General features: G+C 43.3%; 1 protein-coding gene across 4 annotated transcripts in view; it reads right to left on the reverse strand.

Annotated features, from left to right (window-relative positions):
* The window catches only part of LOC121282937 (serine/threonine-protein phosphatase 2A 55 kDa regulatory subunit B gamma isoform), a 339,135-nt gene that overhangs the window by 48,716 nt on the left and 263,045 nt on the right, over positions 1 to 27,374 (reverse strand). For all 4 annotated transcript variants that reach the window (XM_041196762.1, XM_041196781.1, XM_041196771.1 and 1 more), the window contains one exon: positions 20,417 to 20,581. In XM_041196762.1, coding sequence (XP_041052696.1) covers positions 20,417 to 20,581 — 165 coding nt within the window. The remainder of the gene's footprint in view (positions 1 to 20,416; positions 20,582 to 27,374) is intronic.

The raw sequence follows: 27,374 nt of genomic DNA on the forward strand, positions 1-27,374 counted from the left end.
AAGGCACCCTAGAACTGGACAAAATATTCTAATCAACGATTTGTACAAGTTTAGTTTCGCCTCATTGGCATTGTACTCCATAGGTTTATTGCTAAAACTTAGGATCACAGATTTTTTATCGTTGTTAAAAGCTTTTCCTCCTCTCCCTGTACTGACCTGTATGTTTCTGCAGCTAAGTTGTATCCAGAATGTGGTCCCAAAGGATGGGCCTACAACGCTCGAAGGGGTACAAACAGAATGCATTTGTCACCCTTTATCCCCCTTTGAGAAAAAAGGTTTCAACTACTCAGTGATAATCTGCAGGAGGTTATGGAAATGTCATAATCACAAACACGTCAAACTTAGGAAAATGTTAGCTGTACATAACCTCAGCTCTTGATTTTGGAAGCAAACCACATTAATCATTTTGAGAGAACGTCACAGCAATAGCACAAAGTTACTCTGGGCAAAAATCACCTATTGTCAAAGGTCAGACATTGGAATACACAAAACAAGAAAAATCCATTTCTCCCCCAAGTCCATTTTCACCAAAGCCCAGGTTCAGATTCCACATTGTGGTTTTGACTTCAATTAATCTTCAGAGAGGTTAATATTCTCTTTTTTTTTAGTGGTGGGGGTGGCGAGTAGTGTGCTGGGGCAGGGTAAACAACCTTCCCTCACAGATATGGCTTGAGTTTTACTGCGGACGTCAGGAACCTAAAGTCGTGGTTGCGAGCACACGCTTGTCGGCAGCGGGCCTGACTCAGCAACTTTATCATAGGCGGCGTCCTAATTGGCCAACTGCAAGCCTGCCAACGTATTAAGGGCAGCAGCCAGGATCCTGACGCTGACAGCCCAATCAGAAGGTCGGCATCTCTAGAGCCTCAGCACCACCACCAACGGGAGAGGTGGTTCCAGCTGAAGCATGCAAGAGAACTTTGGGAGCTAGAGTCCACATATGGCTAAAAAAAAATCCCAGGGGCAGAGAGTCGGAGGGGAAAGCCTGTCTGGGGAAAAGAGGGAGCCACTGGGGCAACAGGAGTTGCCTGCAGGGAGGCCTCCTCAATTTAGCTGGTGGACTCTCTCCCCCCTAGCAGGGAGAAGCGGGTTGCCCCGCCATGGGGAAAATACCACCAGCGATGTTAAACGGCCCCTAATTGGGTGTTTAATTATGCTTATTGGCTACCCATTTCCTTGCTGCAGGCAGCCTCTCCGCAATAATCGGTCCCACTGCTGATAAAATGCTGTGGTGGTGGGACTGTGATGGGGAGCTGATCCCAGCGGCTCCCCCAGTTTTATCCTGGCCACATTTCTGAGAGCGCAAATTTTCAGAAAAATTATCAACCCTTAATTCATAAATAATGCAGCAAAATTCCCAATTGTAAATCTAAACTAACATCCCAAAACTGTGTTACACAAGTGTCTTGTTATTGGTGACATAAATAGAGAAAAGACAAAAGAAAGATCTTGCCTTAGTATAGTTCATGAGGAGGAAATTTACTGTGATAAATTGTTCTCCTACAGTAGCCAAACCAACAGCCATGAAGCTTAATTTTTAGTGATTATTTTCAAGTACTAAAAGCTGTGATCAACATTGGCCCATTTTCTGTTAGGCTCCCTGCAGCATCTTCTAATTAGAGGTGCAAGTCAAGATGGAAGTAGTAGTCATCAGGAATGCCATTGCAGGAAAATCAGGATAGATCATTAGGGAACTTCTGAGGTAATAACACTGGAAATGTCATTGCAGGCGAGTTACTGGCTACAACTGGGAAAGGCAAAAGTGGAATGAGCCAAGGACTGGACCACTTAGCCGGACCATGGATGGGAGGCATTGAAGGAAGATGGGGTGATCAACCATGTCAAAGGCTGCAACCAGGTTAAGAATGCTGAGGAAGAATAAGGAATTATGATCAGTCACATAGAACGTCATTTGTGACTTTGATTAAGGCCATTTTATTGCTGAAGGTTTACTCTCTCAAATGTGGCCAGGATTTTGCAGGGGCAGAAACCTGATTGGAGAGGTTCTAACATTAGGTTGCAGGGACAGATGGCCACGAAGTTGGGCAACAATTTAAGGGCTTTGGAGAGGAAAGTGAGATTGGAGATGTGGTGACAGTTTGTAAGTACAGTGGGGTTAATGGTGTGTTTTTTTTACTGGGGGTTGGGGAAAGAGGTTGATAGCGGCAGATTTGAAATGGAGGACAGTACCCAAGGACAGAGAATCATTTACGATGTCAGCTAGCATGGAGGACAGGAAGGGAAATCAGGTGGTCCGCAGTTTAATGGGAATAGGGCCAAGAGAACAGGAGTTAGGTCTCATGAACAAATTTTGAGAGGGCTTGAGGGGAGATGGATAAGAAACCAGATACAAATTTCAGCCTAAAGCAGGGGAGGAAACATGGTGGCTGTTTGGCTTAATTCCCGAGGAAAAGTGAAGAAGCTGAATGAATTGTCTCAATCTCAGTCACAAACATGTCCATGAGTACCTCACACTTATTAGAAGCGGGGGCGGAGGAAGCATTGGAGAGAAGTTTAGATAGTATGTACAGCATAGAAACAGGCCATTCAGCCCAACCAGTCCATGGCAGCGTTATTGCTCCACTTGAGACCCCTCCCATTTTCTTCATCGAAATCTATCATCATAACCCTCTTCCCTTCTCTCTCATATACTCATCTGGCTTTGATGAGATAGATGATCTGTTGAGTAATTGACAAAACGGTGTGTTATAATTTAAACTCATCAATTCAATAATGGCACAAGATCAAATCACAAAGGTTGAATTTTAAAACATGATTTGAAGCTTGTCTGCTTATTGAAAACTATTCCTTTCAAGTGTGCTACTTGGCTCTCCCAAGCAAGAGAGTGCAGAAGTGAAGCTTCCAAAACTGTTGTACGATTGAGTGCAAGAATCTGAAATTACTGAAAATGATGAACATCCCAGTGACTGGGAGTCCTATTCTGAAGGAAGTGAAATGAACATCCTGGTAAGAAAAGTCGAACCTTCTTTCTTTTAAGCAGTGGCCTTCTCCAATCTCTGAAGGAAGCTCAACCAAATACAAAGGGGCAACGTAAAAAGCTGGGAGGTTGAAAGTGGAATTGTAAATAACTTGGGGGGGGGGGGGGGTGGGGGGGGGGGAAGAGTTTTTGTTCCTCCAACACTGGATGCAGAAGGAAGTGAGGTTGGAAGGTGGATGTTTTTAATGGTGAGGGATTGCAAAGAAATAATCAAAGATGACCTTGTCATTCAGTGAAGCCTCGTGAGATGCCAAGTTTGAGGGGGCAGCCGTGACAATGGATAGGAGGAGGAGAGGTTAAGGGATGACAGGAGGGCAGTGAGCTCAGAGGAGAAGGGGCAAGCTGAGTTAAAATGGATGCTGAAAACACCGAGGTAGAGAAGTTATTCAGTGTACAGGCTAAGGAAAGAAAGCATTGAGGATATCCCAACAAACTTTCCCTGGGGCTTGGGTGAAGATATGAGGGTGGAACAAGGTGAGGTGCTAAAAGGAGGGAAGTTGGCAGAGGAGGAGGAGATCCCAAGGTGAAATCACCAATTTCAAGACACGAACAGAGGACCTTAGTGCCTTTAGTCAGTACCAACACCTCCACACTATGGCTGGAATTTAATGTAGAAGCAGTGGCCCCACCCACTGGTTGGAAAGTAGGGGACAAGCCTGCCTCCTCTGGTCCTGAAAGACATGACACTAATTTTCACGGCTCAGGCAATTAATTGTCTGAGGGCCTGGATGCCGGCCTGAGGCAGGATGTCCCACTTCTAAGGGCGGTTAGCCAATCACAGGGCCAGCAGCAACACTGATTGCGCTGGCCATTGCTGCAACTGCAGAGGGCCTGGATTAGGAGCGGCACTGCAGGCCAGAGAAGGTGGCGAGTGGGGGGCGGACTCGCCAGTGTCAGTCAAGCAGGCCCTTGCTAGGACAGTGAGTAGCGATGGGGAGACTGTGAGGAATATATTCAAGCAGGATGGCCCTTTCCACTGGGGTGTACCTCCATGGGGAACAGGGACTCCTCCCACCCCAAAGGCAGGCCACTTGGATATATCTGGCAGCCCCGCCACAGGAGATTACCCAATTGAGTGCAAAAATGAAGAACATTTAAGTGGTGGTCAAGTTCTCATTTTAATGAACAACCTGAATGTCAAAGTGGTGTATATGGCACCCAAAGCCCACCATTGGTAAAACATCAGTGGTGGCAGAAAAAGGGCCTTAGGTGGCATTAATTGGCCACTTGAAGACCTCAATTGGCCCAAGGGCAAGCAGGGTCCCGATACCTACCCCACTGCTGATTTAAAATAATATACAACCCTGTCAGCCAGCCTCAGGGGGTCGGGGTCATAAAATCCCAGCTCATGTCTACAACATCATGGCACCTAGTTGGTAATGACTGTTAGCATCTCAAAGAATAGTTAATTACTCAGAGTGGCGATGATTGAGGAAGCACAAATCATTTCATTCCCTGCTGTCAAAGAAAGAAATTATTGTACTTAACTCTTATGCATCTGATCTGTGGAAATTATCCATATTATAATCAATACCTATTAGAAGACTCGGTTCCTATGGCCTGTCTGATTTTCTACTTGAACACGCAGTAAATCCAGACACTGTGCCCTGTCTCGGGTCACAATCTATCCATCACAATTTCAAACTGCGCACTCTCTTTTGTCTGGGTCTGTTTTACTGCTTCTTTATACCATGAGCACGGATTTGAGTGATAACTCAATCCTGTACAGAGAAAATACTGGAATGGTTTCCAAGAAGTCACCTTCTGAGTCGTGAAATATGATTACACCTCTGTTCATTCCATGCTATCTGAATTTTTGCAGATAAAATGGTTTGAATAAGAAAATATTTCAGGAAAAAAAGGGAATTATCCTCTTAACAAGTTGAAAAGGAGCAGAGTTATAAATTATTACTGACTTCTATAGGTCTAATCGTGTCTCTGCATTCCAGTTAGTAGAATCTGCAAAATAACACATGCCCACAAAATTGCAATTGGCCTTGCGTGGGCTCATCTGCTAGTAAAGAGTTTAAATAAATATACAGAAAATATTTGTTTGCCCCACATTTTTGGCAAATTTTCTCCCATCTTCCGCTGCTGCCCAAGTGACAATTCATGACCTTAGAATGGGAATGATTCTCTTGGTCGCTCACTATAGGCTAGCAGAACTTTAAGAAAATGGCATAAATGCCCATGTTCAGCTGCTACAGTGTTTCTCCAGGGGCTCGACTGATGGTAGAATCCTCAATGAACTGTGGCTTTTCAGGGGCCAGATTGCAGTGGGTTATTCAACCACAGAGGCTTCACAGTTAAGCTTTATCCCACCTGTACCTGATAGCCACATGTGCTATTGTGACAGATAAAACAATCAGGAGAAGGAACCCTTGGAATTTTTCTCTCCCTTAAGAGAAGGAGCACAGGGCCCCTTTCTTCTTTAAGCGTCAGCTAGAATGCAGCCTGTGGATAGATTGTTTCTGTCTTTACAATGGCAAGCAACAATACAAAATACTAATACCAGGACACCTGCGGGCCAGGCGTCCTGTAGAAAGATTTGCAACAAGGAGCAAGGATCCACTGCTTTGCAGATATATGTTTGGAGTCTGAAGAACCCATTTGTTGGGAGCTGGTGCAAACTGAGTGCTTTATAGCTAAAGGAAAATGTGCAACACTGTGCTAGATAGGAAAATACTGCAAGCTTCCTATTAAAAAATACAGGGGGCTATAAATGGCTTGGTAATGTCAGTTTAACATTATTAAAATTAACAAAAATTAGTGAATTAAAAATCAGCATATCGATTACTGCATTTAATTTGCCTGGGTTGCTTCAAACTGTTGGAAGTTTCTTGATGTTTTCACTTTGCAGTACAAGTTTAAACTCTGCCAGAGGAAATTTATCAATAACTAGCATGCTTTACAGTATCTTGAAAGCTCGTATAAAAATTGCATTTTTATTCACGTTTCTGTATCCTTACAATTTGAGTGAGAACATGTATACCAAGTTGATTTTCAGGACATTGATTTAAATGAGAACTTGACCATCAGCTTATGTATATAGTTTTGCACTCGTTTGGGTAATGTCCTGCTAACTAGTTAAAAATAAAACACTTTTCCTCTTATGCATTCCTTTGTTGGCGTCGAGAACTGTTGTGTCATCATAGCTAGAAATAACATGAAATTCCTCGTACAATACTTCCAACAATAACTCTAAGTTCTCACCTTAGAAAAGCATCCTTTTCTGCAGCAGAGTGAACTAAATCCCATTTCTCGCAAATAGGCATTTAAGAAAAAATTCTCCAAGTGAGTGTGTCAACTTATCAAGCGGCAGATATTTATCTGCCATTAGAAACAGGATCGAGACTTCCCAGTTCATGTAGGTCAGTCAACAGAACTTGCATCCCTCAGTCAGGTTGGGATTCAAACACAGATCTCTGCACTGAAAAACCTATCTTTAATTCTGCCCAGCCCTAGTAGTTTTAAGCTTTGATGGTGTGTTTCCATTGGCAATCGCGGCTTTGAAGACTTGAGCAGTGGATTTTTTGGAATGAGTGCACCTGAATAATTACGAATAGACAGAATGGTGCATCTGTTATTTCTTCATTCCAAGGTCATAAGCACCAGAGTTCCTCAACAAATTTGTCCTTCCCCCCTTTCAAAATTACAAATTTTCTTAAATATGTACGATGTTCCTTATTTTAACATGCTGTTTTATATTGTATCAAAAGTACGACTGTTAAGCATTTGAGTTTTGTTTGCACCTATAAAAATTAGTATATCAATAATAACGTGCTCTGCTTGTGCATAGAAGTAACATCTGTATTTTCAATTCCTACGGGTTTAAAAAACCTCTTAATTGCAGACCCATTTCTACAGTGCACATGTCCTACATGATTAGAGGATGCATTTTTGAACAATTTTGAACATTCAAATATGCTCTGACAAAGACTGAACTTTTGTGCGATATCTGATATAATTTAAATAGGAGATGGCATTTTACATTACTAAACTGATTGACAACAAAACAAAACAGGTTTTACATTACTTCATCTCTGTAATTAAGCCAAACTGGAAGCAGGTGCTTTTATCTTTTGCCCAGGGTTAATTGGGGTCTATCAGCTTGAAGAGGATCTTTGCCTCAAATATGGCAATTAGGACAAAACCTTCCATCAAACACCTTGCAAATCACTTTTCTGGTGTGCCATGATCCAGTGGCTTCAATCTTGTCTGTGCCAGAACTAATCAAGCTAAACCCTTTTCCAAAATTCCTTAGATTCTAGAAGGATCCCAGCAAACTGGAAAATAACAAATGTAACATTTTTATTCAAAGAGGGAGGCAGAAAACTGTAAACTATAGGCCAGTTAGCCTAACATCTATCACAGGGAAATCACTAGAATCTATTATTGAAGAGGTTATAGCAGGATACTTAGAAAATCAAAATGTGATCATGCAGACTCAATGGTTTTGTGAAAGGGAAAAGTGTGTTTAACTAACTTATAAGAGTTCTTTGAGGATGTAACAAGCAACAATAACAATAAAGGAGAACCTGCAGATGTGGTGCACTTGGATTTCCAAAAGGCATTTGATAAGATGCCACATCAAAGGTTGCTACACAAAATAAGAGCTCATGGTATAGGGGGGTAACATATTGGCATGGACAGAGGATTGGTTGGCTAACAGGGAACAGAGAGTAGGCATAAATGGGTCATTTTCAGGTTGGCAAGCTGTAACTAGTGGAGTGCCACAGGGATGCATGTTGGGGCCTCAACTATTTACAATCTATATCAATAACTTGGATGAGGGGACAGAGTGTATGGCAGCTAAATTTGTCAATGACACACAGATAAGTAGAAAAGTAAATTGTCAAGAGGATATAGATAGGTTAAGTGAGAGGGCAAAAATTTAGCAGATGGAGTATAATGTGGGAAAATGTGAACTCATCCACTTTGGCGACAAGAATAGAAAAGCAGAATACTATTTAAATGGAGAGGAATTGCAGAACTCTGAGGTACAGAGGGGTCTGTGTCCTGGTCCATGAATCAAAACAGAGTTAGACTGCAGGCACAGCAAATGATTAGGAAGGCAAATGGAATGTTTAAGATTATTGCAAGGGGAATGGAATATAAAAGTAGGCAAGTTTTACTTCAGCTGTACAGGGCCTGGTGAGATCACATCTCAAACACTATGTACAGTTTTGGTCTCCTTATTTGAAAAAGGATATGAATGTATTAGTAGTAGTAGTTCAGAGAAGGTTCACTTGATTCATCCCTGGGTATCTTATGAAGAAAGGTTTAACAGGTTAGGCCTATACCCATTGGAGTTTAAAAGAGTGAGAGGTGATCTTATTGAAACTTTTAAGACCCTGAGGAGACTTGATAGGGTGGATACCAGGAGGGTGTTCCTCTTGTGGGAAGACAAGAACTAGGAGAGCATTTTTCTCTCAAAAGGTCTTTAGTCTGTGGAATTCTCTTCCCCAGAGAACAGTGAAGGCTGGGTCATTGAATTTATTCAAGGCTGATTTGATTGATCTTTGATAGACATGGGAGTCAAGAGTTATGGGGGGCAGACAGGAAAGTGAAGTTGATCTTATCAAATGACAGAGCAGGCTCGAAGGGCCAAATGGCCTATTCCTGCTCCTATGTTCCTCTGAAAACACCACTCAAGGTAATCACTATCAGGTGAAAATATCTGGGCTATGTGAATCACATTTTAAGTCAATTTTGTCTGACTATGCTGTTGCGAAGTGCCTTGGGACACTTCACGATGTTGGAGGCACCATATAAATGCAAACTGCTGTTGCCATTGGAATATGAGCACCACAGGCCATCAGATTACTGAGTTGCATTTATAGTAAGTCGAGTTGAGCAGTTTCCAGGGTATAATTCTGACTACAATAAACTACAACTGAGTCAAAGCCACATCCTCATGGATGATGAAGTTCGATGGGAATTATTAGCTCTTATAAGAATGAATAAAACCAAGCAGGACAAAGCAATCAGTGACTATGAAACATTAAGCTCTGAAAATGAACCATATATTGTTTCCTTGACAGAGGAAACCAGGAAAAGGTAAAAGAAATGATGCATTGACAGTATTACTAGATGATACATACATTTAAAAAAAACCCACATATTAAAAATAAAACCTGATGATCCACTGGGTGTCATTACTTTACCAGCATTTAAATGTTGCAATGAGTTATTCAGCCTTAGACATCTCTGCCAGTCTGACCCCTTTTCATTAACCATTATTAATCCAGTTCCTCAAAGCTATATTCATCACCGAGGTTTGACAAGATGTCTAAAGCTCAGATTGTGCAGTGAACCATTTCCACTGATTCAACACGATCCTCGTCATCATGAGTTTTCTGCACTAAAATTCGAGGGTTTTTCCCCAAGGCAGAAGGTCAATTCGATTAATCACAGTGCACAAGAAATGAGCTCAATTTAACAGCAAATATATAACAGCCCTCTGGAAAAGTGGAAAAGGCATGAAAATGCAAGGTATAAAATGAACAACTACTCGAAGTGTTATTTTTACATTTTTCGCCTCGCGTTATATTGGCATCGATATACATGTGTTAATGATATTTACATTGTCACTCATTATTGCTATTTTTTTCTTTTGTTACCATACAGCACCAGTCACGTTGTATACATTGCTTTGCTACTTGAACTCTGCACCGACTCAGTGAAGCACTGCTACATTAAATGGCTATTTTCCAACTCAGAGATCTGGAAAATGGACTTTAATCAATGACTACAAGACCTTATTATACCTCTAGGTGCCAAATGGGGCCTATGTACCAATGGATGTTGTATTTATGACCATCTAAATTGTCAGGCTTGTTGAATCTTATTGCAATTCCAAACAGCAAAGCAGCTTGTGCATGTGATACATATGTTAGTGATTTGCGTACTGTATTTTTGTGTTATTTGTCTCTGCAAAACCAATACTATATTACAGAACCAGAACAGCTAAAGTGTTAATCTTCCAGTGGAAACATTTTCAATATTGAGCATTGAATTTTACATTTTTTTTAATGCAACAAAATTTTGCTGAACTATGAACGCAGAAATATATATATATATATATATATGAAAGAAGGTGGACAATGCTCCTTGTCCCTGGACTAGAATACAGAAACATCAACAGGAAAATGCCGACACGAACAACTGTTTTCCATCTCGAACAAATCACAGAAATGCTATTAAGGAACAGGGGGGAACCAATATGTAAATCAGTCAAAGATAAAAGTGGAAGATAACACTCCAGGATAGGTTGCAAAAACAAGCTTAAGGCCAAAAATACTCCTCAGATACTGAAAACCTGGAACATAAATGGGAAGTGTATGGCTAGACGGTTAGTTCTGACAAAGGGTCTTTGCCTGAAATCACTTTGCTCCTCCACAATGTCTTGCCTGTTGATATTTAGAAAAAATTCCCATTTGCCATTCTTGGATCCAAAATGGATGACCTCATGCTTTCCCATATTGAACTTATTGATCTTATTACAATTGTCAATGTTCCTCTCTGAACTGTTCTTTTTTTTTGTTCTTAGTCTGAGCTTTTTCCTCTGTGCTCTGTTTTGATAATCAAAACTGACTGCATTGTCTTCTATTCTCACTCGTTAAGGATGAATTGCCACTGCAGATGTAAGCATGGGTGAAAGATGATCTCATGCCTCACAATCGAGTCAATGAAACTGTGAAGCAGAAATTACCACTCTTTATATTCCTAAACTCTCAAATGTTGAATTCTTCACCTCCCTCTATCTTCCCCTCCTTGTTAGAACCATAGAAAAGTTATGACGCCAAAAGAGGCCATTCAGCCCCATTGTGTCTGCATCAGCCAAAAGAGAGGAAAATAAAGAAATTAGCTGCTTATTTTAATCTCCCTTTCAGCACCTGGTCCATGGCCTTTCAGGTTACAGCACTTCAGGTGCAGATCCAGGTACCTTTTACAAAAATGAGCATTTCAGCCTGAGCCACCAATTCATGCAGTGAATTCCAGACACCCACCACCCTCAGTGAAAATTTTTGTCTCATGTCCCCTCAAATCCTTCTACCAATCACCTTAAATCTATGCCCCGTGGTAATTTACCCCTCAGCTAGGGGAAACAAGTCTTTCCTATGTACCCTATCTGGACCCCTCATAATTTTGGACATTTCAATTAGGTCACTCCTTAACCTCCACTGTGCTAAGGAAAACAACCCTAGCCTATCCAATCTTTCTTCATAGTTGCATTTTTTAAGCCCTGGCAACATTCTTGTAAATCTCCGCTGCACTCTCTCCAGAACAATTATGTCCTTTCTGAAAGGTGCTGACCAGAGCTGTACACAAAATTCCAGCCGTGGCCTAACCAACATTTTTTCAGTTCCAGCATTACATCCCTGTTTTTGTATTCAATACCTCTTCCAATAAAGGAAGGCATTCCATATGCTTTCTTGACCACCTTATCCACCTGCCCTGCCACATTCACAGACCTGTGAACGTGCACTCCAAAGTCTCTTCACTTCCTCAACCCCTCTCAATATTATTTATCGAGTATTCCCTTGCTTTATCTGCCCTTCCCAAATGCATTACCTCACACCTTTACAGGTTGAATTCTATTTGTCCCTTTTCCACCAGCTCAATCAAACCATTGATATCATTCTGGAGACAACAGCTATCCTCTTCACTATCAACTACACAGTCAACTTGTGTCATCTGCAAATTTCCCAATCATGCCTCCCACATTGAAGCCCAAAGCATTAATATAGACAACAAACAGCAAGGGCCCCAACACTGAGCCCTGTGGAACATCACTGGAAACCAATTTCCATTCTCAAAAACATCCACTGACCATTTGTTTCCTGTCACTGAACCAATTTTGGATCCAACTCACCACCTTCCCATGGGATCTCACTTTTCTGACTAGCCTACCATGTGGGAACTTGTCAAATGCCTTTCTAATATCCATGTAGACAACATCCACTGCACTACCCTCATTGAACCTGCAAACTTTCAAACCAAACCTGGTGTCACCAAGTCATTACTTGTTGGTTTTTTCTTCTGCTCCTTTTAATCTTACCATTGATCTGCAAGGTCTTAGCCCATCACAATAGTTTAGCAATACATAGAATCTTACGGAATGTACAGTACCACTATAATTAACATTTGGTCATATAAAAGAAACAAAGAAACTAAGTTTTTTACACAGCACCTTCCACACCCCCAGGATGTCCCAAAACGCTTTACAACAACCAATTACTTTTCAAGTAGGAGTCACCATTATGTAGGCAAATGCAGAAAACAAATTGTATGCATTAAATCCCACAATCAACAACGTGACAAGTCATCAAACTTTTTTGTTGTTGTTGGTTGAATGATAAATGTTGCCAGGGGATTGATAGAACTCTCCTGCTCTTGTTCAAATCATGACAGGCAATCTTTTATATCTAGCCAAGTATATGTGGTCCCAGAAACATGATAGGGTCCCCCTTGTCCTCACTTATCACCCCACCAGCCTCCGCATTCAAAGGATCATCCTCCGCCATTTCCGCCAACTCCAGCATGATGCCACCACCAAACACATCTTCCCTTCACCCCCCCCATCAGCATTCCGTAGGGATTGCTCCCTCCGGGACACCCTGGTCCACTCCTCCATCACCCCCTACTCCTCAACCCCCTCCTATGGCACCACCCCATGCCCACGCAAAAGATGCAACACCTGCCCCTTCATTTCCTCTCTCCTCACCGTCCAAGGACCCAAACACTCCTTTCAAGTGAAGCAGCATTTCACTTGCATTTCCCCCAACTTAGTCTACTGCATTCGTTGCTCCCAATGTGGTCTCCTCTACATTGGAGAGACCAAACGTAAACTGGGCGACCGCTTTGCAGAACACCTGCAGTCTGTCCGCAAGAATGACCCAAACCTCCCTGTCGCTTGCCATTTTAACACTCCACCCTGCTCTCTTGCCCACATGTCTGTCCTTGGCTTGCTGCATTGTTCCAGTGAAGCCCAACGCAAACTGGAGGAACAACACCTCATCTTCCGACTAGGCACTTTACAGCCTTCCGGACTGAATACTGAATTCAACAACTTTAGGTCGTGAGCGCCCTCCCCCATCCGCACCCCCTTTCTGTTTCCCCCTTCCTTTTTTTTCCAATAAATTATATAGATTTTCCTTTTCCCACCTATTTCCATTATTTTTAAAAAAAAATTTTTTTTAAATCTTTTATGCTCTCCCCACCCCCACTAGAGCTATACCTTGAGTGCCCTACCATCCATTCTTAATTAGCACATTCGTTTAGATAATATCACCAACTTTAACTCCTATGTGTTCTTTTGTTCTATTGTTGTTGACATCTTTTGATGATCTGCTTCTATCACTGCTTGTTTGTCCCTACAACCACACCCCCATTCCACTTCTCTCTCTCTCTCTCTCCGCCTCCCACACACACACCTTAATCCAGCTTATATTTCAACTCTTTCTTGGACTCGAACGCAAGTTCTGTCGAAGGGTCATGAGGACTCGAAACGTCAACTCTTTTCTTCTCCGCCGATGCTGCCAGACCTGCTGAGTTTTTCCAGGTAATTCTGTTTCTGTTTTTGTTTTGAATTTCCAGCATCCGCAGTTGTTTTGTTTTTATCTCTGTGTTTAATTGACTGCCACTGCTCTTCAAGAAATGCCTACCTCCTTGAAGAAGTTCTGTTCTTTTCTGCGACAAGATTTCCGTTCCTCTCTTTTGCCCTGCTCACCTTCCTTGCTTTCCATTTCCCTCCTGGTGTTTGACAAGGTGTTTAGGTGTTTACTAAAACCCGCTTTCACAGCCATATCTCCTTTCTCAGTGACTGTCTCCATCTCCGACTTACCCCACGTGGATTTCAACTGAAATTCCACCCCTCATGTTTCGAACCCACCCAGGATTACAGGTATCTCCGGGACATAAAACGTTTCTCGGACTGCTGTTCCTGTCACATTCTGAAATCCACACTCAGTGCCATGCGCCGCCATATGAACACGCTCGACCTCTCCCTCCAGCAGCACCGCCGTACCCTTTTTCAAAGCTGCGCGTGCCCCCAGTTTCATTTTATCCTTCGGCTCATCCGACGCCTCAACAAGAAACTTTTTCTCTTTCTCTCAAGTGCTAAGGAACGCAAGCTCCAACAACTCATCAACACCAACACCCATCTAGGACCCTCCACCCCTGCCTGTCCCTCCGTCCCCACCCTTTCTTCCAATCCCAACCCCAGCCGTGTATTCACTATACCCCCTGACCTTCCCCTCTCCAATGTTGAACGTTCAGTGCTCAGCAAAGGACTCAGTTTCATACCCTTACGCCCTCACCTCAATGCATTTCGGGCTCGGCATGATGCTGAACTCTTCTTCTGCCGTCTTCGTCTCCGGGCTCACTTCTTTGGGCAGGAGTCCTCTCCCAGTTCAACGGATCCTTTTACCCCCATCTCCAATATTCTCCCTCCACCTGGACCCCTCCCTCTGGATTCTTACCTTCTTTTGATCTTTTCATTGAGAACTGTCAGCGCGACATTAGTCGTCTCAATTTCTCTGCTCCTCTCACCCATTCTAACCTGTCTCTCTCTGAACTTACTGCACTCCATTCTCTCAGGTCCAACCCTGACATTGTCATCAAACCCGCTGACAAGGGTGGTGCTGTTGTTGTCTGGCGCACTGACCTCTACCTCGCGGAGGCTGAGCGTCAACTCGCAGACACTTCCTCCTACCTCTCCCTGGACCATGAACCCACCACTGAACATCAAGCCATGGTTTCCAGGACTGTCACTGACCTCATCTCCTCTGGGGATCTCCCTCCTACAGCTTCCAACCTGATAGTTGCCCAACCTCGGACGGCTCGCTTCTATCTCCTACCCAAAATCCACAAACAGAGCTGCCCCGGTAGACCGATCATCTCAGCTTGCTCCAGCCCCACAGAACTCATTTCTCGTTATCTTGACTCCCTTCTCTCTCCCCTTGTCCAGTCCCTTCCTACCTGCATCCGTGATTCCTCTGACACTTTACGTCACATCAGCAATTTCCAGTTCCCTGGCCCCAACCGCTTCCTCTTCACCATGGTCGTCCAATCCCTCTACACCTCCATCTCCCACCAGGATGGTCTGAGGGCCCTTAGCTTCTTCCTCGAACAGAGGCCTGAACAATCCCCATCCACCACTACTCTCCTCCGTCTGGCTGAACTTGTTCTCACGCTGAACAATTTCTCCTTCAACTCCTCTCACTTCCTCCAAATAAAAGGTGTGGCTATGGGTACCCGCATGGGCCCCAGCTATGCCTGTCTCTTTATGGGGTATGTGGAACATTCCTTGTTCCAGTCCTACTCCGGCCCCCTTCCACAACTCTTTCTCCGGTACATCGATGATTACTTCGGTGCCGCTTCATGCTCTCGTCGGGACTTGGAAAAATTTATTAATTTTGCTTCCAATCTCCACCCCTCCATCATTTTCACGTGGTCCATCTCTGACACTTCCCTTCCTTGACCTCCCTGTCTCAATCTCTGGTGATAGACTGTCCACCAATATCCATTACAAACCCACCAACTCCCAAAGCTATCTCGACTACAGCTCCTCACACCTCGCTTCCTGTAAGGACTCCATCCCATTCTCTCAGTTCCTTCGCCTCCGTCGCATCTGTTCCGATGATGCTACCTTCAAAAACAGTTCCTCTGACATGTCCTCCTTCTTCCTTAACCGAGGTTTTCCACCCACGGTCGTTGACAGGGCCCTCAACCGTGTCCGGCCCATCTCCCGCGCATTCGCCCTCACGCCTTCTCCTCCCTCCCAGAAACATGATAGGGTCCCCCTTGTCCTCACTTATCACCCCACCAGCCTCCACATTCAAAGGATCATCCTCCGCCATTTCTGCCAACTCCAGCATGATGCCACCACCAAACACATCTTCCCTTCACCCCCCCCCTATCGGCATTCCGTAGGGATCGCTCCCTCCGGGACACCCTGCTCCACTCCTCCATCACCCCCTACTCCTCAACCCCCTCCTATGGCACCACCCCATGCCCACGCAAAAGATGCAACACCTGCCCCTTCACTTCCTCTCTCCTCACCGTCCAAGGACCCAAACACTCCTTTCAAGTGAAGCAGCATTTCACTTGTATTTCCCCCAACTTAGTCTACTGCATTCGTTGCTCCCAATGTGGTCTCCTCTACATTGGAGAGACCAAACGTAAACTGGGCGACCGCTTTGCAGAACACCTGCGGTCTGTCCGCAAGAATGACCCAAACCTCCCTGTCGCTTGCCATTTTAACACTCCACCCTGCTCTCTTGCCCACATGTCTGTCCTTGGCTTGCTGCATTGTTCCAGTGAAGCCCAACGCAAACTGGAGGAACAACACCTCATCTTCCGACTAGGCACTTTACAGCCATCCGGACTGAATATTGAATTCAACAACTTTAGGTCATGAGCTCCCTCCCCCATCCCCACCCCCTTTCTGTTTCCCCCTTCCTTTTTTTTTCCAATAAATTATATAGATTTTCCTTTTCCCACCTATTTCCATTATTTAAAAAAAAAAATTTTTTTTTAATCTTTTATGCTCTCCCCACCCCCACTAGAGCTATACCTTGAGTGCCCTACCATCCATTCTTAATTAGCACATTCGTTTAGATAATATCACCAACTTTAACACCTATGTGTTCTTTTGTTCTATTGTTGTTGACATCTTTTGATGATCTGCTTCTATCACTGCTTGTTTGTCCCTACAACCACACCCCCACTCCACCTCTCTCTCTCTCTCTCTCTCTCTCTCCGCCCCCCACCACACACCTTAAACCAGCTTATATTTCAACTCTTTCTTGGACTCGAACTCAAGTTCTGTCGAAGGGTCATGAGGACTCGAAACGTCAACTCTTTTCTTCTCCGCCGATGCTGCCAGACCTGCTGAGTTTTTCCAGGTAATTCTGTTTCTGTTTTTGTTTTGAATTTCCAGCATCCGCAGTTTTTTTCTTTTTATCAAGTATATGTGGTCTTGTTTTAATTCTAATCCAAAAGCGGGCACCTCCGAAAATGTAGTACCCGTTGTTGTATTTGTTTCAACCCTCACACAGTATAATAGCTCTGAACTATTTCAAATTTTTACCATGCGGGAAATAGAATGACCTCATCTGAAATCATTTTTTTTTTTTAAATCCTGGCCCGTTGTTTCATAATATAATAACTGGAAGTAGAATGTGACCCTGTTACAACATGGTCTATATCTCCATATCTAAAGATCATGTTGTAGGTAAAACCACATTATTTCATAGCTGGTGTCTAACACTTGAGTCGGTGGTGGAGGGAGGGGCGTTGGGTGTGGTGCCAGGTGTAAAACATGCAAGATAATGTAGGGCATGTGGAAAGGTCAGATTTCAGCAGAGATAGCTTAGCATTTTACCTCTGGGTTTCACATTGAGAACAGGCATCATGTGTGCCCATATAAAGACAACACAGATGAAATTTGGAGCAGTTGATAGCATCGGATTGTTGCAGAGTAAAGTACTTGGCTTGGACTCAGCAAGGGCAAAGGCTGCTCAGGAAACCTGTACACAAGGCATTTAATTTCAAATTGTTTCCAAAATCTCAGAATGCACTGGCCTCACCAGAGTGGGTCACGGAGATGCCTCAAAGTCTGCTGTGGTTAAGACAAAAATAGACACATTCAAGGTGGGTTGGGTGGAATTTTGCAAGTTTAGCAACTCTTAGCCTGCCACTGAGAGGGACCAGGGCCAAAAGTCCCTATTGTTTCAGTACTAATCCAGTCCTTCTCTATTTATTTAGCAACATTCCCCTAATGTGATAGCTGGAAATACATGACAGACAGTAAGAGTTTCTATGGATATTTTAAAAAGAGCTAACAAAGCAAGCACTGGTCTGATAGAAAGTGAGTCTGGGAAATTAACAATGGAAAATAAGGAGATGACAGGTGAATTGAACAGGTATTTTGCATCAGTCTTCACTATAGAGGACACAAGTAACATCCCAGTGATAGCTGTAAATCGGGAAATGGAAGGGAAGGAAGAACTCAAGAAAATTACGATCACCAGGGAAGAGGTACTGAGTAAATTGCTGCAACTGTGGGCTGAGAAGTCCCCGGGTCCTAACGGACTTCATCCTAGTGTCTTAAAAAGTGATGAGTGAGATAGTTGATGCATTGATTTCAATTTTTCAAAAGTCCCTAGATTTGGGGAAGGTTCCATGAGATTGGAAAATAGCAAATGTAACTCCTTTATTCAAAAAGGGAAGCCAGCAAGCAGGAAACTACAGGCCAATTAGCTTAATGCCTGCCATAGGGAAAATGTTAGAAGCTATTATTAAAGATGTTATAGCAGGGCACTTGGATAAATTTAAGGTAATCAAGCAGAGAGAGTCAACATGATTTTGTGAAAGGAACTCATGTTTAACTAATTTATTGGAGTTCTTTGAAAAAGAAACATATACTGTGGATAAAGGAGAAGAGGCACACGTAATATATTTAGATTTCCAGAAGGCATTTGATAAGGGTCCACATCAAAGGTTAGCGAGGAAAATCAAAGCTTTTGGTGAAGGGGGCAACATATTGGCATGGATAGAAGATTGGCTACCTAACAGGAAACAGAGTAGACATAAATGGGTCTTTTTCTGGCTGGCAAATGTAACAAGTGGTGTGCCACAGGGATCAGTGCTGAGGCCTCAGCTTTTTGCAACCTATATAAGTGACTTGGATGAAGGGACCGAAGGTATGGTTGCTAAATTTTCTGATGACAGAAAAGATAGGTTGGAAAGTAAGTTATTAATAGCATGAAGAGGTTACAAAGGGATATATATAGGTCAAGTGAGCAGGCAACGATCTGGCAAATTGAGTATAATGTGAAAAAATGTGAAAATGTCCATTTTGACAGGAAGAATAAAAAAGCACATTAACTGAATGGTGACAGATTGAAGAGCTCTGAGATGCTGAGGGATCTGGGTGTCTGAGAGCAAATTGTAAAAGGTTAGTATGCAGGTACAGCAAGTAATTAGTAAATCTAATAGAATGTTATCATTTGTTGCGAGGGGAATTGAACACAAAAGTAGGGAGGCTAGGCTTGTACTGCTGGAGTTTATTAGAGTAAGAGGCAACTTGATTGAAACATATAAGATCCTGAGGGGTCTTGAAAGGATCGACGTGGAAAGGATGTCTCTTCTTGTGGGTGGATCTAGAATGAGGGGTTGTCCATTTAAGACAGAGATGAGGAGAAATCTTTTGCCTGAGGGTCACAAATCTTTGGAACTCTGCTTCCACCGCCTTTTGAGGAAGAACCTTTGAATATTTTTAAGGGCAGAGGTAGAAAGATTCTTGATAAGCAAGAGATTGAAAGGTTATTAGGGGGAGGTGGGAATGTGGAATTGAGGTTAAATCAGATTAGTCATGATCTTATTGGATGGTGGAGCAGGCTCGAGGGGTCAAGTGGCCTACTCCTGCTTTTAATTCATATGTTTGTATGATCATGTGTGATTATTGTGGCAAGTTGCCATCTGGTGCAGTGAAAATACAGATTCCTAACCACTATTTCTTAATTCACTAACAGTTAACCACTGCAGACTGATGCATGTACTCTGATGGAAAACATGCAAGCACAGAGAATGGTGTACACGGTTACGTTTACAGTAGAACAGAAGGTCGGAACAAGAGAAAGCCGACTACCTCATTTGCCTGAAAGCTAAACCAGGAATCTGTGCATTTTAAAAGCTTCAACCAGAGTTGGCATCCATTGTGCTTAATAGCATTACACACTATAAAATGGTTTATATTAATAATATAGATATTTAGCATTATTAGATATTAGTATGTATATTTTACATTTAATATATATTAGTCATGTCTTGGTCATACTGTAGATGATATAGACATATTAGTATGCTTGTGCATAAACCCAATCAATGAAAGCACTGATCCAAGGCATGGGAGCAGAGATTCTGCAAGTAGACCGATGCCCACCTCATCGCAGCATTCAGAAAGAAATCGAAAACAAGTGAAGCTATAAATCCTGTAGTTTTGAGATCTTTCCAAACATGATGGGAGACAGACATAGCCCCTGTTTCATGAATCCTCTTGTTTTCCCTGGCTCCCTAGTGAGAGAAACCCAGGGAATAACTGAAACAATTGGAATAGCTGGAACTGCAGGAGATCAGTGTCCTTGGGCATCAGGTTCAGCAATCACCTTCTTCCAAATACAAAAATAAAGAGGTTTTTAAGAAGCCCATTTGATAGGCAACATGCTTGATTTTCCCAAACTGGACAATCGGACTTTCCCTCCACACAGCTGGCCAAACTCCTGACTGAACCATTAAGCAAATGACTGCAAGTCAAAATTTCATCCAACTAAGGGCAAACTAGCATTCTGCTGTAGTGACTCTAACATTTTATACTGAACCCACAGCTGGAATATGAGAACAAATGCTTACATTTGGCGTGCTTGTCACACAGCGCAGCTGCCCTCATGTCGCAGAGCCGCAAGGTGCCTTTGCTGCTGCTATAAACCAACAGGTTACAGTGGTGGGGGTGGAACTCAGCAGCTGTGATCACCTCAGTTAACTCTTCCATGTCCACAGGTTTAATATCCACTATGTCTGGGTTAAAAACTTAATTAAGGAAAAACAAAATTACATCTAAAAGATATTTGTCACATTCATATTTCAGAAAGGAGCATAAAAGACAATATTTTACATAAACGATGATGCTCACGTTGTCGATTTATTCCAGACACTAAGAACCTAATTGGACCTTCTGAACTAATAATTCTGAGGCAAAGACCAGCTAATAATGCAAGCAACATTCTTTATTGAGAAAGTTCATCCAGCGAAGTTAGAGAAGCCCATTTACTTCCCAGCCTCTCTTTGTGCATTACCAAATACAAAAAGATGGCCATCAAAGCACAAAAAATTACACTGGCACAATTAAGTTAACAATTTATGGCTTTGCCATAATGTAATGTTTCCCAGTTTGTTTTACACTCATATAACATGTTCAGATTTGAGAAAAATCCAGCATTTCTCAAAATTTTCAGCCATTTGCTTGTCAAGTATATTTTCTTTTTTTCTGGAGATGGGAAAGTTTTGGGATGTTGTATTTTGCTGACATGGTCTAACAGAATCATGTTGATTGTTGAACTCTGTCTATTTAAGCACAGAAGCAGCAAAATGCCACTGTGTGACATCACATTCCATCACTGTTATTTTCTTGTTATGTCATACAATTAAAGAATACACTCTTCAAAAAAGCAATATTGTCGCTCCAAGAGGCCATGTGTGAAGGCATAAATGCGTAAGATTCACTGCTTTATGGATGATAAGTTACAAGAGAGAGTGCGGGCGTGAGAGAGAGAGTGCGGGCGTGAGAGAGAGAGTGCGGGCGTGAGAGAGAGAGTGCGGGCGTGAGAGAGAGAGTGCGGGCGTGAGAGAGAGAGTGCGGGCGTGAGAGAGAGAGTGCGGGCGTGAGAGAGAGAGTGCGGGCGTGAGAGAGAGAGTGCGGGCGTGAGAGAGAGAGTGCGGGCGTGAGAGAGAGAGTGCGGGCGTGAGAGAGAGAGTGCGGGCGTGAGAGAGAGAGTGCGGGCGTGAGAGAGAGAGTGCGGGCGTGAGAGAGAGAGTGCGGGCGTGAGAGAGAGAGTGCGGGCGTGAGAGAGAGAGTGCGGGCGTGAGAGAGAGAGTGCGGGCGTGAGAGAGAGAGAGAGGGCGTGAGAGAGAGAGAGAGGGCGTGAGAGAGAGAGAGAGGGCGTGAGAGAGAGAGTGGGGGCGTGAGAGAGAGAGTGCGGGCGTGAGAGAGAGAGTGCGGGCGTGAGAGAGAGAGTGCGGGCGTGAGAGAGAGAGTGCGGGCGTGAGAGAGAGAGAGTGCGGGCGTGAGAGAGAGAGTGCGGGCGTGAGAGAGAGAGTGCGGGCGTGAGAGAGAGAGTGCGGGCGTGAGAGAGAGAGTGCGGGCGTGAGAGAGAGTGTGCGGGCGTGAGAGAGAGAGTGCGGGCGTGAGAGAGAGAGTGCGGGCGTGAGAGAGAGAGTGCGGGCGTGAGAGAGAGAGTGCGGGCGTGAGAGAGAGAGTGCGGGCGTGAGAGAGAGAGTGCGGGCGTGAGAGAGAGAGTGCGGGCGTGAGAGAGAGAGTGCGGGCGTGAGAGAGAGTGCGGGCGTGAGAGAGAGTGCGGGCGTGAGAGAGAGTGCGGGCGTGAGAGAGAGTGCGGGCGTGAGAGAGAGTGCGGGCGTGAGAGAGAGTGCGGGCGTGAGAGAGAGTGCGGGCGTGAGAGAGAGTGCGGGCGTGAGGGAAAGCATTAACTGAGATGGAGGGGGGGAGGGGGGGGAGAGAGAGAGAGAGAGAGCGAGCGAGTGTATTAATTGAGATGAAGAGGATACAGTACTGGAGACCGGTAAACGCCTTCAGAATTTACAACTGAAACATTCCATGGATGACAAAATCTGTGTTCCATCCTTAATGACAAATGAAGCAAATTGAAAAACTGAATCTCAGCCAAAATATAAAAAAACTACATAGTAGTTTGCAATCATAATTTCTTAACTTGTTCATTTCTAATCCTACAGAAATATCAGACTTTGGTAAGTAAAATCCTATGCATAGTGCTCTTTTGATTCTTTATCTTGATTATTTCATGGGACCTAGGCATTGCTGCCTAGGCCAGCATTTATTGCACATCCCTAATTGCCCTTGAGGTGGTGGTGGTGAGCTGCCTTCTTGAACTGCTGCAGTCCATTTGTAGACACACCCACAGTGCTGTTCAGGAGGGAGTTCCAGGATTTTGACCTAACAGCAGTGAAGGAATATCAATATAGTTCCAAATCAGGATAGTGTTTGGCTCGGAGGGGAATTTGCAGGCGCTGGTATTCCCAAGCATCTACTGCCCTTGTCCTTCTCAGTGGTAGAGATCACGGGTTTGCAAGGTGAGTTACTGCAGTAAATCTTGTGGATGGTACACACTGCTGCTTCAGTGGTGGAGGAACTGAATGTTTTGGATGTGGTGCCAATGAAGTGGGCTGCTTTGTCTTGGATGGTGTCAAGCTTCTTGAGTGTTGTTGGAACTGCACTCATCCAGGCAAGGGGAGAGTATCCCATCACACTCCTGACTTGTGCCTTGTAGATGGTGGACAAGCTTTGGGGAGTCAGGAAGTGAGTTACTCACTTCAGGGTTCCTAGCCTCTGACCTGTTCTTGTATCCATAGTATTTATATGGCTCGTCCAGTTCAGTTTCTAGTCAATGGTAACCCCACCCCACCCACCTCAGGACGTTGATAGTGGGGGATTCAGTGATGGTAATGCCACTGAATCTCAAAGGGCAATGGTTAGGTTCTCTCTTGTTGGAGATGCCAGGCACTTGTGTGGTGCGAATGTTACTTGACACTATTTAAACACTAATTCTAATGCCAAAGGCACTTCAAATTTCTTGAACCATTCTTGAATCATTTTCAATTCCATCAGACAAGGTCATCCAGGAAAGAAGTATATAGGCATTTTATATTTGAGATGAATAAAAACTCCCAACTGTGACGCACACAGGAGTAGAGTTCCAGAATGATAATCAGCACTCCATGGATTTTCTTGATTGATACAGTGTGCTAAAAAAAGTGTGAAAATATCGGTTCTTGTATATTAGCATAAAACATGCAGGGCTAGCTTTAGTGCTCACAGCTCTTACTGTGCCGATCCAAAGCTTGGCAGCCCCAACCATATCTCATCAATTTTGTAGGATGCATTCTAATATTTCCAAGTTTTCCGATAAGGTTCCTAGAACCAGTGATCTACACAGAATCTTGTAGTTCCATTACCTCTAAAAGCACCAAAACAATGCCTGTTCAGGACCTTTCAAACCCACCAAAGCATTTGAATGACATCAGCATCTGCTTAAATTATTAGTGTAATGCAATATAAGCTATCACTCTGAATTTCCCACTTAACAAGTGCAAGCGATTTATCAGTGAGCATTTAATAACATCACAGTTGTGAATACAGCATTGCAGTTGTTCACATGTGGACAACCGTCAGCATGCTAATGGAATTTACTGACACAAAATACCCCACCAAAACAAAACCAAGCCACCATAAAAAGGAATAAAATATTTATTATGAAAACACAAACCTGGCAGTGAATTCAAAGTGAGAATCCAATCTCAGAATCTTATAGTTATTACCTGTTCAATCTTTGCTCATATGTCGGAGACCAATGCATTCACTGCTATTTACATTTTGTGAACGCCCAACACTTTCTGGATTAACTGTTGAAAATAATCTCTCTGTCAGCATGCAACGCTATCAGAAAATTTTGCTAACCTACAACTTGTAATGCGACAAGCCAAAGTAAAATCTTGAAAACAGAAAATTAAATGAACGTATCCAGTCTCACTGAGTGATATTTATACTGACAATATACTGGAAGCACAATGCTGCTAAACAATATCTTTCAACCTCCACAGGTTGCAGCCCATTTGAAGTAATTTACTGACAAATGTGGGAAAACACTACAGAAAGTGATAAAGAGTTAGTTCAACTGCAAGAGACTCTCAGAGTAGGGAAAGTAAATTTCTTTTTCCATTTATGGCTGTTTCTCATTGCAAGGTAGTGTACCTCGGGCATGCATAGCTTCCATGAAGCTATCCAATTAAATTGTAAGGGCACCTGATGGATTTCTTCCACTCTCATGCATTTCAGCCATTGCCAATCACTGCTCTGAGTAAGGAAACATCCACGAATGTCTTGGGTGTGGCGGGGAGAATGAAACATTAAATGGCTGCTTTCCAAATAATCACATCATTCTTCAATCAAATACCAACAAATCCATAGTGACCATTCCCCATCACCAATATCCCCACAGGGATCCATTAAGATGTGTTCTCCATGGAAGACAATAAGTATTTCAACATTTTTGAAATGAGATAATTGAAATTGTTAAGAGAGAAAAAAGCACATTATGCACAGAAGTCACCTGTGCTGCCAAACTGACCTTGACACTGCTGGTGCTGAAAAGAGGAACAGTCAATTAAGATTAATTGGAATAATCGACTGTCCATATGGTTTAGTATTTATATTAAAAGTATATCCCCTGACATCTTAAAACACAAAGTAACATGTTTTATAACAGGAGGACAAATTGATTGTCAAAAATTATGATTCTTCAAAGGACAAAAAATATTTCACCCAGTTACTTCATGTTATGATGATAAAGCACAACAAAGTTACTAAATTACATCCATCACTGCAGTTAACCTGAACAGAGATGGAACCGACTAATCAATATATTACTTAAACAAAGAAAATAAGTTGGTAAAGAAATAAAGATACATTTTATCAAACATAAAAATAAGAAAATACTCATTCAGAATACTATCTCTTCCTCCACTTATCAATTCCATTCTCCCCATCTCTCAAAATGCACCCAAACCCATACAAATGGAGAGGTGTAAAACAAGTTAACTAATGGCATGCTGTCAATTTTCATAATATTTAATGTCATAGGATAAACAAGGCTAGTCACATTCCCCGACACCACAACTTAATACCAGACACCTTATCGATCTGAAACAATGCTTCGGACAAGGTTCACCTTAGACAGAGCTAAGAGATGCCACAAACAATGGATCCAATCTAAGCTCTGCAGTCCTGCCACATCCAGTCATGAATAGTGGTGGGCAATTAAACAATTAATGGGAGGAGGAGGAGGCTCCACAAATATCCCCATCCTCAATAATGGGGAAGCCCAACACATCAGTGCAAAAGGCAAGGCTGAAACATTTGCAATAATCTTTAGCCAGAAGTGCCTAGTGGATGATCCACCATGGACTTCTCCTGAGGTCTCCAGCATCACAGATGCCAGTCTTCAGCCAATTCAAATCACTCCATGTAATATGAAAATACGGCTGAAGGCACTGTATACTACAAAGGCTATGGGGTCTAACAACATTCCAGCAATAGTGCTAAAGACTTGTCCTCCAGAACTAGCCGTACCCCTAGCCAAGCTGGTCCAGTACAGCTACAACACTGGCATCTACCCGGCAATGTTGAAAATTGCCCAGATATGATCTACCCACAAAAAGCAGGACACATCCAATCTGGCCAATTACCATCAGTCTCTGACAGTGCTATCAAGTGGCACTTTGTCAGCAATAACCTGCTGACTGCTGCTCAGTTTGAGTTCCACCAGGTCCACTCAGCTCCTGACCTCTTTAGAGCTTTAGTCCAAACATGGACAAAAAAGAGCTGAACTCCAGGGGCAAGGTGAGAGTGACTGCATTCGACATCAAGGCAGTATTCCACCAGGTGTGGCATTGAGGAGCCCAGCAAAACAGCAGTCAATGGGAATCAGAGGAAAACTCTCCACTGGTTGGAGTCATACCTTGCACAAAGGAAAATGATTGTGGTTGTTGAATGTCAACCTTCTCAATCTCAGGACGTTGCTGCAGGAGTTCCTCAGGTTAATGTTCTAAGCCCAGCCATCTTCAGCTGTTTCATCAATGAACTTCCATCCATCATAAGGGAAGTGGGAATGTTGGCTGATGATTGCACAATGTGTAGCACCATTTGTGACTCGTCAGATGTTGAAGCAGTCCATGTCCATGTGCAGCAAGACCTGGACAACATTCAGGCTTGGGCTGATAAGTGGCAAGTAACATTCATGCCTGGATAAGTACAGTTCCAACAATACTCAAGAAGCTTGACACCATTCAGGGCAAAACAACCCACTTGCTTGGCAATCCATCCACCGCCTTAAATATTCAACCCCTCCAACACCGATGCACAGTCGCTGCAGTGTGTAACATCTACAAGATGCAATGCAGCAACTACCAAGGCTTCTTCGATGGCATCTTTCCAACTCATGACCTCTACTATCTCAAAGGACAAGGGCAGATGGTGCATGGGAGCACCACCATCTGCAAGTTCCTCTCCAAGCCACACACCAGCTTGACTTGGAATTACATTGCCGTTCCTTCACTGTCACTGGATCGAAATCCTGGAACTCCCTTCCTAACAGCACTACGGGTGTTCCTACATCACATGGACTGCAGCGGTTCAAGGCGGTGGCTCATCACCGCCTTCTCAAGTTCAATTAGGGATGGGCAATTAATGCTGGCCTAGCCAGCGATAACCACATCCCATGATCAGATGAATTAAAAACCCTTTTCAACATCTTGCATTTGCATTGCACCTTAACATGAAAAACATCCCAAAGTCATAAATTAACAACAGAGGCTGATTTCTTTAATGGTCAAACCTTTTTCAGCACTCCATTTAGTTGTGGTTAGCTGTTTTAAGATTACAACATGGTCTCAGAGGTGAGACCATACAACATGGTGGCAGCTGTGAGGGACTCGGAAATCAACTTTAAAAAAGTTTGCAAGTCTGACCTGAAAAAAGGTGTCGAAGCTGAAAGCTTCAGGA

This window comes from Carcharodon carcharias, chromosome 1, assembly GCF_017639515.1.
Source record: "Carcharodon carcharias isolate sCarCar2 chromosome 1, sCarCar2.pri, whole genome shotgun sequence".
NCBI classification, from domain to species: Eukaryota; Metazoa; Chordata; class Chondrichthyes; order Lamniformes; family Lamnidae; genus Carcharodon; species Carcharodon carcharias.